The sequence below is a fragment of the Nerophis ophidion genome, linkage group LG12 (genome assembly GCF_033978795.1).
Source record: "Nerophis ophidion isolate RoL-2023_Sa linkage group LG12, RoL_Noph_v1.0, whole genome shotgun sequence".
Taxonomy (NCBI): domain Eukaryota; kingdom Metazoa; phylum Chordata; class Actinopteri; order Syngnathiformes; family Syngnathidae; genus Nerophis; species Nerophis ophidion.
In genome coordinates this window covers 65,008,998-65,026,315 of record NC_084622.1, presented here as the reverse complement: position 1 = coordinate 65,026,315, position 17,318 = coordinate 65,008,998, and the positions used below count along the sequence as shown (strand labels likewise).

At 40.0% G+C, this 17,318-nt stretch overlaps 1 protein-coding gene across 1 annotated transcript in view; it reads left to right on the top strand.

The window, feature by feature from the left end:
- The window catches only part of cdh13 (cadherin 13, H-cadherin (heart)), a 795,802-nt gene that overhangs the window by 667,103 nt on the left and 111,381 nt on the right, over nucleotides 1-17,318 (top strand). Inside the window, exon 12 of the mRNA XM_061917999.1 lies at nucleotides 6,586-6,728. Coding sequence (XP_061773983.1) covers nucleotides 6,586-6,728 — 143 coding nt within the window. The remainder of the gene's footprint in view (nucleotides 1-6,585; nucleotides 6,729-17,318) is intronic.

The following is a 17,318-nucleotide window of genomic DNA, read 5'->3' as shown; positions in this document are numbered from 1 at the left end:
GTTGTGTGTTGTTACCGCGCTGGGAGGACGTTAATGGTTGACATGTGTATGACGATTGCTGACATTTTCTTTGTCTATTCCGCGAATGAGATAAATAATTGTATTTGTATTTTACGATAATGTGTTAATAATTTCACACATAAGTCTTTCCGAAGTATATGTCGCACCTCCGGAAACTATGAAAAAAACTGCGACTTATAGTCCGAAAAATACGGTACTTGTAAAGAACATAATGTCATGGCTTTCTTGAGTTTCCAATAATTTCTACAACTCTTATTTTTTGGTGATAGAGTGATTGGAGCACATACTTGTTGGTCACAAAAAACATTCATGAAGTTTGGTTCTTTTATGAATTTATTATCGGTCTTCCGAAAATGTGACCAAATCTGCTGGGTCCAAAGTATACGTACAGCAATGTTAATGTTTGCTTACATGTCCTTTGGCAAGTTTCACTGCAATCCACAAGCATCTGGCAAACTTCTGGTTGGATTTTTGAGCATTACTCTTGACAAAATTGGTGCAGTTCAGCTAAATTTGTTGGTTTTCTGACACGGACTTGTTTCTTCGGCATTGTCCACACATTTAACTCAGAACTTTAGGAAGGCCATTCTAAAACTTTAATTGTAGCCTAATTTAGCCATTCTTTTACCACTTTTGATGTGTGTTTGGGGTCATTTGGCCTGTTGGAACACAACTGCGCCCAAGACCCAACCTCCGGGCTGATGGTTTTAGCTTGTCCTGAATATTTTGGAAGTAATCCTCCTTTTTCATTGTCCCATTTACTCTCTGTAAAGCACCAGTTCCATTGGCAACATATTAGGGTCAGAGCATAATTCTACCACCACCATGCTTGACGGTAGGGATTGAGTTAATTATTCGAGTTCTGTGGTCAAATGTTGGTCACATTTTCAGTAGACCCATAATACATCCATAAAAGAACCAAACTTCATGAATGTTGTTTGTGACCAACAAGTATGTGCTCCAATCACTTTATTACAAAAAAATATGAATTGTACAAATTATTGGAAACTCAAGAAAGCCATATCATTATGTTCTTTACAAGTGTACGTCAACTTTTGATCACGACTGTATAACGTCAGAGAGATGACTAACTTACCTTGAGAGGGCCTGTTGGCTCACAGTTCTAAGATATTGATGAGGTTGAGGTCAAGGCTCTTAATTTTCCCCACACCGAATCCATCCAATTATTTTTTTGGGGCACAGAATGGTCTCTTTTTAAAAACAATGTAAACAACCAACCATTGATCCTTGTACTTTAGTCACTGAGCCTCACGGGCAAGACAAATCTCAGTAAGGATGATAGTCAACTACAATTAAAATACTTAATAACAAGTATTTGGTATTTGTTTCAGTGAGCCTCCGACTGGAGCTGCAGCTCCAGGAGAAAGAGTTGGCCAAATCTCTTCTGCTTTCTTCTCGGAAAACATCAGTAGAAGAGGACACAAACTAGAATACCAGTGGCTTACTTTATTTTTCCGTTGTTTTTGAGACGCAGCTAAACGAGACGTGGGTCGAAATGGTTTGGATTACTTTGTCGACACCATGCACTTTATTGGTTTGAATGTGATGTTTTATTGTGGTACTTTGATGGGATTTTGAGCTTTCTGGAAACATTTAATACTACCGTTATATTTCTGTTGGTCGTGCAATGAGTCATGAGCCAATAAGACGCCAACGAGGAATCCTCGGACAAAAAACCTTTATTTGTTTCAGTGAGCCTCCGACTGGAGCTGCAGCTCCAGGAGAAAGAGTTGGCCAAATCTCTTCTGCTTTCTTCTCGGAAAACATCAGTAGAAGAGGACACAAACTAGAATACCAGTGGCTTACTTTATTTTTCCGTTGTTTTTGAGACGCAGCTAAACGAGACGTGGGTCGAAATGGTTTGGATTACTTTGTTGACACCATGCACTTTATTGGTTTGAATGTGATGTTTTATTGTGGTACTTTGATTGGATTTTGAGCTTTCTGGAAACATTTAATACTACCGTTATATTTCTGTTGGTCATGCAATGGGTCATGAGCCAATAAGACGCCAACGAGGAATCCTCGGACAAAAAGCTTTATTTGTTTCAGTGAGCCTCCGACTGGAGCTGCAGCTCCAGGAGAAAGAGTTGGCCAAATCTCTTCTGTTTTCTTCTCGGAAAACATCAGTAGAAGAGGACACAAACTGGAATACCAGTGGCTTACTTTATTTTTCTGTTGTTTTTGAGACGCGGGTCGAAATGGTTTGGATTACTTTGTCGACACCATGCACTTTATTGGTTTGAATGTGATGTTTTATTGTGGTACTTTGATTGGATTTTGAGCTTTCTGGAAACATTTAATACTACCGTTATATTTCTGTTGGTCATGCAATGGGTCATGAGCCAATAAGACGCCAACGAGGAATCCTCGGACAAAAAGCTTTATTTGTTTCAGTGAGCCTCCGACTGGAGCTGCAGCTCCAGGAGAAAGAGTTGGCCAAATCTCTTCTGCTTTCTTCTCGGAAAACATCAGTAGAAGAGGACACAAACTGGAATACCAGTGGCTTACTTTATTTTTCTGTTGTTTTTGAGACGCAGCTAAACGAGACGTGGGTCGAAATGGTTTGGATTACTTTGTTGACACCATGCACTTTATTGGTTTGAATGTGATGTTTTATTGTGGTACTTTGGTGGGATTTTGAGCATTCTGGAAACATTTAGTGCTACTGTTGTATATCTGTTGGCCGTGCAATGAGTCATGAGCCAATAAGACGCCAACGAGGAATCCTCGGACAAAAAACCTTTATTTGTTTCAGTGAGCCTCCGACTGGAGCTGCAGCTCCAGGAGAAAGAGTTGGCCAAATCTCTTCTGCTTTCTTCTTGGAAAACATCAGTAAAAGAGGACACAAACTAGAATACCAGTGCCTTACTTTATTTTTCTGGTTTTTTTGAGACGCAGCTAAACGAGACGTGGGTCGAAATGGTTTGGATTACTTTGTCGACACCATGCACTTTATTGGTTTGAATGTGATGTTTTATTGTGGTACTTTGATGGGATTTTGAGCATTCTGGAAACATTTAATGCTACTGTTGTATATCTGTTGGTCGTGCAATGAGTCATGAGCCAATAAGACGCCAACGAGGAATCCTCGGACAAAAAGTTTTATTTGTTTCAGTGAGCCTCCGACTGGAGCTGCAGCTCCAGGAGAAAGAGTTGGCCAAATCTATTCTGTTTTCTTCCCGGAAAACATCAGTAGAAGAGGACACAAACTGGAATACCAGTGGCTTACTTTATTTTTCTGTTGTTTTTGAGACGCAGCTAAACGAGACGTGGGTCGAAATGGTTTGGATTACTTTGTCGACACCATGCACTTTATTGGTTTGAATGTGATGTTTTATTGTGGTACTTTGATGGGATTTTGAGCTTTCTGGAAACATTTAATACTACCGTTATATTTCTGTTGGTCATGCAATGGGTCATGAGCCAATAAGACGCCAACGAGGAATCCTCGGACAAAAAAACTTTGTTTCAGTGAGCCTCCGACTGGAGCTGCAGCTCCAGGAGAAAGAGTTGGCCAAATCTCTTCTGCTTTCTTCTCGGAAAACATCAGTAGAAGAGGACACAAACTGGAATACCAGTGGCTTACTTTATTTTTCTGTTGTTTTTGAGACGCAGCTAAACGAGACGTGGGTCGAAATGGTTTGGATTACTTTGTCGACACCATGCACTTTATTGGTTTGAATGTGATGTTTTATTGTGGTACTTTGATGGGATTTTGAGCTTTCTGGAAACATTTAATACTACCGTTATATTTCTGTTGGTTGTGCAATGAGTCATGAGCCAATAAGACGCCAACGAGGAATCCTCGGACAAAAAAACTTTGTTTCAGTGAGCCTCCGACTGGAGCTGCAGCTCCAGGAGAAAGAGTTGGCCAAATCTCTTCTGCTTTCTTCTCGGAAAACATCAGTAGAAGAGGACACAAACTAGAATACCAGTGGCTTACTTTATTTTTCTGTTGTTTTTGAGACGCAGCTAAACGAGACGTGGGTCGAAATGGTTTGGATTACTTTGTCGACACCATGCACTTTATTGGTTTGAATGTGATGTTTTATTGTGGTACTTTGATGGGATTTTGAGCATTCTGGAAACATTTAATGCTACTGTTGTATATCTGTTGGTCGTGCAATGAGTCATGAGCCAATAAGACGCCAACGAGGAATCCTCGGACAAAAAAACTTTGTTTCAGTGAGCCTCCGACTGGAGCTGCAGCTCCAGGAGAAAGAGTTGGCCAAATCTCTTCTGCTTTCTTCTCGGAAAACATCAGTAGAAGAGGACACAAACTGGAATACCAGTGGCTTACTTTATTTTTCTGTTGTTTTTGAGACGCAGCTAAACGAGACGTGGGTCGAAATGGTTTGGATTACTTTGTCGACACCATGCACTTTATTGGTTTGAATGTGATGTTTTATTGTGGTACTTTGATGGGATTTTGAGCTTTCTGGAAACATTTAATACTACCGTTATATTTCTGTTGGTTGTGCAATGAGTCATGAGCCAATAAGACGCCAACGAGGAATCCTCGGACAAAAAAACTTTGTTTCAGTGAGCCTCCGACTGGAGCTGCAGCTCCAGGAGAAAGAGTTGGCCAAATCTCTTCTGCTTTCTTCTCGGAAAACATCAGTAGAAGAGGACACAAACTAGAATACCAGTGGCTTACTTTATTTTTCTGTTGTTTTTGAGACGCAGCTAAACGAGACGTGGGTCGAAATGGTTTGGATTACTTTGTCGACACCATGCACTTTATTGGTTTGAATGTGATGTTTTATTGTGGTACTTTGATGGGATTTTGAGCTTTCTGGAAACATTTAATACTACCGTTATATTTCTGTTGGTCATGCAATGAGTCATGAGCCGATAAGACGCCAACGAGGAATCCTCGGACAAAAAGCTTTATTTGTTTCAGTGAGCCTCCGACTGGAGCTGCAGCTCCAGGAGAAAGAGTTTGCCAAATCTCTTCTGTTTTCTTCTCGGAAAACATCAGTAGAAGAGGACACAAACTGGAATACCAGTGGCTTACTTTATTTTTCTGTTGTTTTTGAGACGCAGCTAAACGAGACGTGGGTCGAAATGGTTTGGATTACTTTGTCGACACCATGCACTTTATTGGTTTGAATGTGATGTTTTATTGTGGTACTTTGATGGGATTTTGAGCTTTCTGGAAACATTTAATACTACCGTTATATTTCTGTTGGTCATGCAATGGGTCATGAGCCAATAAGACGCCAACGAGGAATCCTCGGACAAAAAAGCTTTATTTGTTTCAGTGAGCCTCCGACTGGAGCTGCAGCTCCAGGAGAAAGAGTTGGCCAAATCTCTTCTGCTTTCTTCTCGGACAACTGTCCTTAAATACCTTTTACACCAATACAGTTGCCCTTTGTTGTTCTAGCCTTGGGGCCGGCCAGTCTGGACAACACCCATTTTGTTGCTTGGCCAGTCAGCCTACTTCCTGTGATGGGTTTAAGTCGGGTGACCTCCGAAGTCTATCTTCTTCTGCTTATTGTGAGAGCTTCCTACCAGATCTTGCTAATGTCTTTACTCTTCCTCCTAAAGTCCAAATCTACATTGCTGTAGGAACCCAATTTCCTGGGTGCAATAGCCACCCCTCTCTGGAGCGCTTATGGTAGACATGTGCACTTTTGACCTTAATAGAATAATCCTAAATGATTATGTGACCTAATACAAATGCATGCTAGTTCCCCAATCATATAAGAAAATTGCCATCCATCCATCCATCTTCTTCCGCTTATCCGAGGTCGTGTCGCGGGGGCAGCAGCCTAAGCAGGGAAGCGCAGACTTCCCTCTCCCCAGCCACTTCGTCCAGCTCTTCCCGGGGGATCCCGAGGCGTTCCCAGGCCAGCCGGGAGACATAGTCTTCCCAACGTGTCCTGGGTCTTCCCCGTGGCCTCCTACCGGTTGGACGTGCCCTAAACACCTCCCTAGGGAGGCGTTCGGGTGGCATCCTGACCAGATGCCCGAACCACCTCATCTGGCTCCTCTCCATGTGGAGGAGCAGCGGCTTTACTTTGAGTTCCTCCCGGATGGCAGAGCTTCTCACCCTATCTCTAAGGGAGAGACCCAAACTCATTTGGGCCGCTTGTACCCGTGATCTTATCCTTTCGGTCATGACCCAAAGCTCATGACCATAGGTGAGGATGGGAACGTAGATCGACCGGTAAATTGAGAGCTTTGCCTTCCGGCTCAGCTCCTTCTTCACCACAACGGATCGATACAACGTCCGCATTACTGAAGACGCCGCACCGATCTGCCTGTCGATCTCACCATCCACTCTTCCCTCACTCGTGAACAAGACTCCTAGGTACTTGAACTCCTCCACTTGGGGCAGGGTCTCCTCCCCAACCTGGAGATGGCACTCCACGGTATAATTCACCTCACTACCTTGTTACTGACCAAGAGGAACATATGCCAGTGACTCATAACTAATATGTCTAACTTCAGGTATACGTGTTTTTTAGTAGGTGGTAATTATGTATGTGGATGTTTCTAGTCAGCACACATCCAACCTTCAACTGTCTTCCCAAGGTACGCCATCCTGAGAGATCCAGCAGGCTGGCTGACTGTGAACCAACTGCGAGGAACTGTCAACACTTTGGCCGCTCTGGACCGTGAATCTCCATATGTTCGTGACAATAAATACACAGCTCTCTTCATTGCCATCGACAACGGTAAGACAAAAGCTGAAATGGTTGCGGTCGTATGAAGTCTCACACATTTGCGATTTTTCCTGAATGTGCTGATTATGCATGATTGAAGTGTTCCAATTTCATGGAAGACCGAACAACTCAACAACATCAAAGGACCCATAGCGTACAGATGAACAAAATGTCACTAGGACAATCTAATGTATTTTTCTGCTTCTAAAATTGAATATGGAAGTAATTTGGTTTTTGAGTAATCCGTAAATAACTAACTGTACTTGAAACGCTGCCTTTCCATCACCAAACTTGATAGGACGTGACGTCATTTACAGAACGGGAGCCCATTTCTCCGCATTGACAGTGTGGATAAAAGCTTGTAAAACTATTATTTTGATCACTTAATTCCATGTTTTAGTCGCCCTGGTCCATCATTACATCAAAACTGAAATGGTTAACAGAATGAGCAAAAAAATAAGTCGAAAAATATCGCCATTTCCTGCCTTTCCATCCGATTTCCATTGAGAACCTAGCCTGTGTTTCCTCACGCTGTTTTAGCATTTCCTCAAGCATTCTGAGGAAAACATCAGTAGAAGAGGACACAAACTACAATACCAGTGGCTTACTTTATTTTTCTGTTTTTGAGACGCAGCTAAATTTCCTTATTGGACTCTTTCTCCATTTGAGGGTACTTTTAATTTTGGGGATGGCAATATGGCTTGAGTCTTTTTAATTTGTCCACCCAAACACTGACCAAAACCTTTCTTCTTCAAAGTCCGAATCCTTAAAATGATCACTCTCCTCGGTCGGTGCGTCCCATTTTCTGCTCCGCTGCTCCCAGTCTGTGGGATGCTCTCCCTGACCACCTGAGGGTACATCAGACTGTGGATGCTTTTAAAAAAAGGCTTAAAAACCCATCTTTTTAAAAAAAGCCTTTTTATAGACATGTATGCTGTTTCTAGTTTTATATTTTATTTATTTTTATTATCTTTTTATTATTAATATTATGATTACTATTTTTTACACTGTGGCACTTTGAGGTTGTTTGCTCAACGTAAAGTGCTTTTTTACAAATAAAATCTATTATTATTATTTTTATTATTTTGCGCTGCTTGATCTGACTAAATATGTCCATGTTTTCCTTATATTCCAATCATTTCTAAATGTATCAAGCCATTAGTCATTTTGCAACAACCTGCAACCATGCATTTGGAAGCCATATTTTATAATTCCTTCAAATTCTGCTGGAAAATAACATGCTTTTTGGGATGGCGATGCTATCAAAACATAAAACACAATTTAAATCTCCCTCCAGTCTTTTGTAGGTGATATAAGCAGGCTGATATTTTTTAGCTGCAAGAAGGCATTCCAAAATGTGCAAAATCTCATTAGAAAAACAAGCTTAAGATCACTTCTGTGTCTTTTCTAGAGTTGTACGGTATACTGGTATTATTATACTGTAGTTCCACAACACTAATTAATAATATTCGGTACTATACCACCTCTGAAAAGTATTTTGTTTATAAACTCAGGAAATATAATCTCTGGACACATGAGGACTTTGAATATGACTAATGTATGATGCTGGAACGATTTGGTATCGGATTAATACCCAAATTTGTGGTATCATCCAAAACTAATGTAAAGTATCAAACAACAAAAGAATAAGTGACTATTATATTTTGACAAAAGTGTAGCTAGAACATGTTAAAAGAGACAGTAAGCAGATATTAACAGTAAATGAACGAGTAGATTAATAATTTATTTTCTACCACTTGTCCTTCATAGTTCTGACAAAGTAATAGAATGATAAATGACACAATATGTTACTGCATACGTCAGCAGCTAAATTAGGAGCCTTTGTTTGCTTACTTACTAATAAAAAGACGATTTGTCTTGTATATTTACTATTTTATTTAAGGACAAACTTGCAATAAGAAACATATGTTTAATGTACCCTAAGTTGTTGTTTTTTTTAAATAAAGCCAATAATGCAGTTTTTTGTGGTCCCCTTCATTTAGAAAAGTATTGAAATAATTTTGGTACCGGTATCGGGACAACACTCGTCTTTTCTAAGGAGAATTTTACCTGTAGACAACATTTTTAGATTTAGGTAGGTAGGTCTTTATTGTCATTGCACAAGTACAACAAAACTTTGTTTTCAGCACAAACCTGTTCAAGATTAGACAAACAAACAGTGTACAGGGTTACAGAACAAGAACGCTGATAGGTCGCCATAAGGCGCCCCGTAAAAGATGGGAAAAAGGTCAACGCTGGGGAAGGATGAGTAAAAAAATACAATCCAGACTGAGCTCCCAAGGGGGCCCAGTTCAGAGTGGGAAAAAAACTCCATAGCAAAGCACATATACATATTACAACATACATCTCGAGATATCTAGCAACAGATGGAAGGTAGTTCAAGGTCATGGTGGTAGGTCGCAGCCCTCAGGCGCTGACCATCCATTCATCACCCCAACGGGATTAGCATCGAGGGCGTTGGATTGGGGGGCAGGGGTGTGTATGTGTGGCGTGTATTTTTTTTGTGGATGTGTGTGTGTGTGTGTATATAAGCCCATAGTGTGTCTCTGTTCCGCGGCCTTGATGTATTTGCCGTCGCTAGTCCAAAGTCCACAACAACAGGTGTGTGTCCATGAGAGTCAAGAAGGGAGTTTTTTGTGTCTTCCTGCAGTGATCTTCGGGAAAATCTCGAAGCCAGGGAAAAAAATCCAAGTTAGAATGATTTGTATGCGAGTGAAAAAAAAATTTGGTTTTCACTCTAAAATTGTCTATGACTGGTCCTCAAAAACTGCGAGGTAGACAGTCCGATGTAATCCACAGTTCTTCCCGCATCCTCCAATCATTTCTGGCAGCTCTGGGTTACTTTGAAGACCGCCAGCAACTTCCAATTTGTGGACGAACCAGAGCAACGCTTACTCCAATCAGCAGATATCCTGTTGTCATAATTCCCAATAGGTGGATAGCTTCACGTCCTGGACAGAAAAGGGTCCTTCTTCTCCCAAGAGTCCGTGGTGTGTCCAGCAACAACCGCTTCGTCACGACAGCAGGTTCCCCCCAAACCCAAGATCTTGTCAATTTTGTTGAGGCCAGTTAAATAGTTCCAATGTTTAGATTTGGAGAGCATGGCAAAAAGAGGCAAGAAGAAAGTTAAGACAAGACAAAACAAAGAAGCAAGCAGGAGAGGAAAGGGGAGCGTCCTTCGCTGATTGCCAGAGGGGCCCTTTAAATGTGTTGCTGGAACATTCCCAGCGTATATGCTCGTGCATGAAATAAGATTCAATTAAATAAAATAATTGTCTATAGAATAGCTGGTTGTCCCAACTAGACTTACACATACTTCATTGTATGAAGTTCCGTTCAATTTCATTGTGGTGGAAATTACACTTTCTCTGTGTAATTATCATAACATTCAGACGGCCGTAAGTGCCTCAACTTCTGGCAACCTCTCATTACCAGTTGACATTGCCAGTGAGGCTGCTACGCTGAAACTCCCCAAAGCATAATAAGTCAAGAAGCAAATACATTTCTACGTGTTCCGCGAACTCTCATCAGTTGTCATGTTCTCACGCGGGTCCTGACAGATCCATTAGTGAAGCTAAAGTATTCTATAGGAAGGCGGCACAAATACGCTGATGTGTTGGTGAGTTTGGCAGCTGTGATAAGATGAACACCGAAGGATGAGTAATCTTCAGGCTCTTTAAGACAGGATAAAGGGGTAAATATGTATTTTGAAAAGTTGATGAGTAAGCGGAAACTGAGGGAGAACAAATTTAATATCAATATCAATACAGGTTTAATACAATTATATTCTTCAAAGCTTATTTTGCATTGAACAGGAAGTCACTGTTTTTGCGTGTGTAACTAGACTGCTTTGTGATAATGAGAGCGTTAACAATAATTCAGCAGTTGATGACATTCAGAAAACCTTTCATGAATATTTTCATGAAAATACCCCCTCAAATCTCAAGTACGTCGACTTAAACTAGCACCTTTTAATAGTACAGTGTTCCCTCCATTGTTGCGAGGGTTACATTCCAGAATCCCGGGTGGTTAAATTTTTGCAAAGTAGACACATTATTTATTTTACGTTTTATATCACTATTATATGCTTTTTAAGACTTTATAAGCCCTGCATACGCTAACAACAGCATGCCTATTGTTGCGTCTGGACAGTATTCCCTCTCAGGGAATTAAAGTAACTGGTCAATCCCAAGTTCTTTCGATGACATATATGCTGAGTAAGAAGGACCATCAAGACAGAATAGGAATATTAACAGGTTTTACTGAAGCTTCAGGAGACCAGCCCACATCAATACAGTCATACCGTCATCTCGGGGTGGTCTAACATTCAGACATAAAGAAAATACTTCTTGAATCGGAAAGCAGTCCCACCCAGAAAGTAATGGCTCTCCATTCCCCAACACTGACTGATTGATTGATTGAAACTTGTATTAGTAGATTGCACAGTACAGTACATATTACGTACAATTGACCACTAAATGGTAACACCCCAATACGTTTTTAGACTTGTTTAAGTCGGGGTCCACGTAAATCAATTCATGGTCACTGATAAGGCAAGGAGGGGAAAGTATCCTCTTTACATCCCAATTTCTAAAACACTAAACAGACCTCTGTAGACAAAGAGAACTGGTCTTCAGAGTATACAATGGAAAATATATAGCGCTTTTCTATAGTGTCTCAAAGCGCCCTACACAGTAAAACCCAATATCTAAGTTATATTTAAACCAGTGTGGGTGGCACTGGGAGCAGGTGAGCAAAGTGTCTTGCCCAAGGACACAACGGCAGTGACTAGGATGGCAGAAGCGGGAATCGAACCCGCAACCCTCAAGTTGCTGGCACGGCCACTCTACCAACCGAGCTATACCGCCCCAGTGGGATATACCCTGTATGACCGTAGCCATCTTAGTGTAGAAGCAGCCTAAAACCGACACAATTTGAATACTTAAAACTCAATTTATCCAGTCATACAAAATATAAAATCTACGATGAATTATTGTAAGTAAACCTCAAAGTGGCGAAGGAACACTGTTATAGTATTACGGTGTACTTGTAAATCCGGAATTATTCGATATAGACTGGTGGGTGACCTAGACATAACCGATTTAAGCAGGTTTCACTGTATAATTTTCTTATCCTGGGTTTTTCTCTTGAAAAATATGTGTACTGTAAATCTTATTGTATACCGCAGTGGGGTACGCATACCCCCGGGGGGTACTTGAAGGTATGCCAAGGGGTACGTGAGATTTTTTTTTTAAATATTCTAAAAATAGCAACAATTCAAAAATCCTTTACAAATATATTTTTTGAATAATACTTCAACAAAATATGAATGTAAGTTCAAAAAGTGTGAAAAGAAATACAACAATGCAATATTCAGTGTTGACAGCTAGATTTTTTTTTTTATAGACATGTTCCAGAAATATTGATGTTAAATATTTCATTTTTTGTGAAGAAATGTTTGGAAGTAAGTTGATGAATCCAGATGGATCTCTATTACAATCCCCAAAGAGGGCTCTTTAAGTTGATGATTACTTCTATGTGGAGAAATCTTTATTTAGAATTGAATCACTTGTTTATTTTTCAACACGTTTTTTAGTTACTTTTATGTCTTTTTTTCCAAATAGTTCAAGAAAGACCACTAAAAATGAGCAATATTTTGCACTGTTAATAAATCAGAAACTGATGACATAGTGCTGTATTTTACTTCTTTATCTCTTTTTTTCAACCAAAAATGCTTTGCTCTGATTAGGGGGTACTTGAATTTAAAAAAAGTTGCGAACCACTGGGTTACCAAACCATCTGGGGAGTAATTATTTTAATTATCTACCAGATGAACAAAGAAAAAACACAATTTGTTGTCAGTTTCGTACCTCCTCTGTTATGAATTGAAAATCTAAATCAACTTGTAGTTGGTATTTAATAATTGTGATGTATAGAATAATAGAAATACACAGAATAAATTGATATGATTATTAAGTTTATGTTTTTGCCCTGCACAATGTTTTTCTCACTTGTGTGCTTAGTAGGAAACTACTCATTTCAAGCACAATTCATAAATCATCTTGACAAAACGTTTAAATTGTCTTTAATTACCTGTGGCAATGGAATTGTCAAGCGGTCGGGGTGAAATGTGGTTTGGAACAGGTTGCAAAGCAGGTTGGGTGCTTGGGAGTTGTGAGCAGACATTAAAGTCAGCTCACTGGAACTGGAAGTCATCACGTAAAGAATTGAACCCAAGAGAAAACAGTCCTAAATTGCCCAAACTGATGCGAGCACAATGGCTGGGGTAACGATCCAGAGAAGTGACTGAAAAGACTAGAAGAAAGACGACATAATGATGCACACAGGTCTGGTGGAAGACTATAAACCTTCTGTAGCCTTACATTGAAGTGGAGAACCCAATGAATGGGGGAGCTTGGAAAAAACAGAGTTTCTATCGATCCATTTTGGGGAGCTAAAGCCTATTCCAGCTGATTTGAAGCAAAAGGTGGACTAGACGCTGGACTGTCCTCCAGTCCGTCACAGGGCCAATATAAAGACAGTCGAGGATGTCGTAGTGGTTTGTGCAGCCCTTTGAGACACTAGTGATTTAGGGCTATATAAGTAAACATTGATTGATTGATATTCACAGAGGAAGAGTCATTGCAGATCGCATGAGAAAAGGAATCGACCGCAGGCTGAGAAAGGAGCAAGCAGGGTACAGAACGGGCAGAGGAACGACAGAGCAAGTCTTCATACTGCGATACAGGTTAACGAGTGGCAAGCAACACTATTCATGAACTTCGTAGATTTCGAAAAGGTGGTCCACCTGATGATCATGAAGAAATATGGAATTCCAGACAATATTGTGAGAATGGTGAAAACATTTTACAAAGACTTCCAGTGCGAAGTAGAAGACCAAGGAGAAACATGCGAGTGGTTCAACATTAAAGCCGGTGTCAAGCAAGGGTGGGATATGTCCGGATTCATGTTCCTAATCGTGATGAATCGGAACATCTGAATAACAGTTAAAGAGGGAGAGAATGGAAATCGCTGGAAGTTTAATAAAAGTTTCAATCATTCAATTGTGAGACGTGGTGAAGCTCTGAGAGGGCCTTATCTGCCAGGAGGCACAAAGTGGACAGGTAACAGGTAACACATTCACACCTTCACTGAGCGGGGACTGAATTCACACCTGCGGCACAGAAGTCAACAGTCATAACATCAGTCAAAGGTCCCTAAAGAAGTCTTTCCATCTTACAAAAATATTTGCAGCCACCAGTGGTCAAAATACACACAAATCAACACTTCAGACAAGATGGCCCCCTACCGAAAAGTGGTCTGATTATGTTTTTTTTGGGGGCGGAGGGGGGGGGGGGGTCTAACCTTCTGGAGCTAGATTTATCCTTTTCACTGCTCTCCTGCCCATACAATCTGGCCCCTTGAAAATGGAGAAGCCTTGATGCTACTAAATATTACTTACTGGTGCTTTGACAGCATGAGGCCAGGTCAGCTGGTGCAGCCCCCCCCCCCCCCCAGTTGCAACAGGCAGTGGATGATGGAGAAAATGTACTTGGGTGGAGGTGAAGAGGCTAGATCTACAGCAATGAAAAGTGATATGAGGTGGAAACAGGAGAGCTTCTGGAGATTTAAGAAAGTTGTGAGGTAATGACAATGTTGATGTCGAGGTCAGGGGGGTCAACTCGGCGAGATACTTGGCCACGGTGAGTCCGTAGTGAAGGTTTCACTCCATTGCCAGAGCTTGCCGCTGTAGTTGCAGTTGGAAGGGACGACACGCTGCTGCTTTTGTCCCTCCTTGATGTGTGAAATTGTCTTTTTGTCAGAGGTGCAGGTGAGCAGGTGTGCACATTAGGCTCGGCCTGATGCCTATAATTTGCTACCAAGATATAAATCGATATGTTTCGATACGTTTCAAGATAAAGGGTACCACAAGATGTGTTAATATTGGCTTTATTTTAAAGGGGAACATTATAACAATTTCAAAAGGGTTAAAAACAATAAAAATCAGTTCCCAGTGGCTTGTTTTATTTTTGGAAGTTTTTTTCAAAATTTTACACGTCCCGGAATATCCCTAAAAAAAGCTTTAAAGTTCTTGATTTTCGCTATCTTCGAAACCACTATCCATTTCCCTGTGACGTCATACAGTGCTGCCAATACAAACAACATGGCGGTTACCACAGCAAGATATAGCGACATTAGCTCGGATTCAGACTCGGATTTCAGCGGCTTAAGCGATTCAACAGATTACGCATGTATTGAAACAGATGGTCGGAGTATGGAGGCAGATAGCGAAAACGAAATTGAAGAAGAAATTGAAGCTATTGAGCGAATAGCTATTGACGCTATTCGGCCATAGCGTGGGTGTACCTAATGAAGTGGCCCATAGCATGGCTGCCTTATTAGCATCGCCGGTAAAATGTGCGGACCAAACGATCAAGACTTTCGCATCTTGTGAGACTGGAGCAACTTAAATCCGTCGATTGGTAAGTGTTTGTTTCGCATTAAATGTGGGTATCTAGTTTCAAATGTACATACAGCTAGCCTAAATAGCATGTTAGCATCGATTAGCTGGCAGTCATGCCGTGACCGAATATGTCTGATTAGCACATAAGTCAACAACATCAACAAAACTCACCTTTGTGATTTGGTTGACTTAATGGTTGCAAATGCATCTGCAGGTTATCCATACATCTCTGTGCCACGTCTGTCTTAGCATCGCCGCTCAAATGTGAAGACACTCTGGTACATTCAATGGGGGTCTGGCGGCAGATTTCTTGCCAGTGGTGCAACTTGAATCCCTCCCTGTTAGTGTTGTTACACCCTCCGACAACACACCCACCAGGCATGATGTCTCCAAGGTTCCAAAAAATAGTCAAAAAAATGAAAAATAACAGAGCTGAGACCCGGTGTTTGTAATGTGAAAATGAAAATGGCGGGTGTGTTACCTCGGTGACGTCACGTTCTGACGTCATCGCTAAAAGAGCGATAAACAGAAAGGCGTTTAATTTGCCAAAATTCACCCATTTAGAGTTCGGAAATCGGTTAAAAAAATAAATGGTCTTTTTTCTGCAACACCCAGGTATATATTGACGCTTGCATAGGTTTGGTGATAATGTTCCCCTTTAACAGAAAATCTTACAATACATGTGTGACAGTCTCTTGCTGCCGTGCGGGTTCTCGGGACCACCAAGGAAGGACATTGTGGCGCAGGTTAGACTTTCTTTTATTTTTCAATAATAAAAGGTCTCTAAGGCAGGGGTCACCAACTTTTTGAAACCTAGAGCTACTTCTTGGGTACTGATTAATGCGAAGAGCTACCAACCAGTTTGATACACACTTGAAAAAATTGCCAGAAATAGCCAATTTCCTCAATTTACCTTTAATAAATAAATCTATATATATAAAAAATGGGTATTTCTATCTGTCATTCCGTCGTACATTTTTTTTCCTTTTACAGAAAGTTTTTTGTAAAGAATAAATGATGAAAAAAACACTTAATTGAACGGTTTAAAAGAGAAGAAAACACGAAAAAAAAGAACATTAAATTCGAAAACATGGTTTATCCTTTTAAAATTCAAAATTCAACCGAAAAAAAATGAAGAGAAAAATTAGCTAATTCGAATTTTTTGGAAAAAATTTAAAAAAGAATTTACTGAACATCATTAGTCATTTTTCCTGATTAAGATTAATTTTAGAATTTTGATGACATGTTTTAAATAGGTTAAAATCCAATCTGCACTTTGTTAAAATATATAACAAATTGGACCAAGCTATATTTCTAACAAAGACTAATTCTTATTTCTTCTAGATTTTCCAGAACAAAAATTTTAAAAGAAATTCAGAAGACTTTGAAATAAGATTTAAATTTGATTCTAAAGATTGTCTAGATTTGCCAGAATAATTTTTTTGAATTTTAATCATAATAAGTTTGAAGAAATATTTCACAAATATTCTTCATCGAAAAAACAGAAGCTAAAATGAAGGATTAATTTGAAATATATTTATTATTCTTTACGATAAAAACAATTATTTACTTGAACATTAATTTAAATTGTCAGGAAAGAAGAGGAAGGAATTTAAAAGGTAAAAAGGTATATGAGTTTAAAAATCCTAAAATCATTTTTAAGGTCGTATTTCATCTCTAAAATTGTCTTTCTGAAAGTTATAAGAAGCAAAGTAAAAAAAATAAATGATTTTATTCAAACAAGTGAAGACCAAGTCTTTCAAATATTTTCTTGGATTTTCCAATTCTATTTGACTTTTGTCTCTCTTAGAATTAAAAACGTCGAGCAAAGCGAGACCAGCTTGCTAGTAAATAAATACAATTTAAAAAATAGAGGCAGCTCACTGGTAAGTGCTGTTATTTTTAGAACAGGCCATTGGGCGACTCATCTGGTCCTTACGGGCGACCTGTTGCCTACGGGCATCCCGTTGGTGACCCCTGCTGTAAGTCATAAATATTATATCAATCAATCAATCAATCAATGTTTATTTATATAGCCCCAAATCACAAATGTCTCAAAGGACTGCACAAATCATTACGACTACAACATCCTCGGAAGAACCCACAAAAGGGCAAGG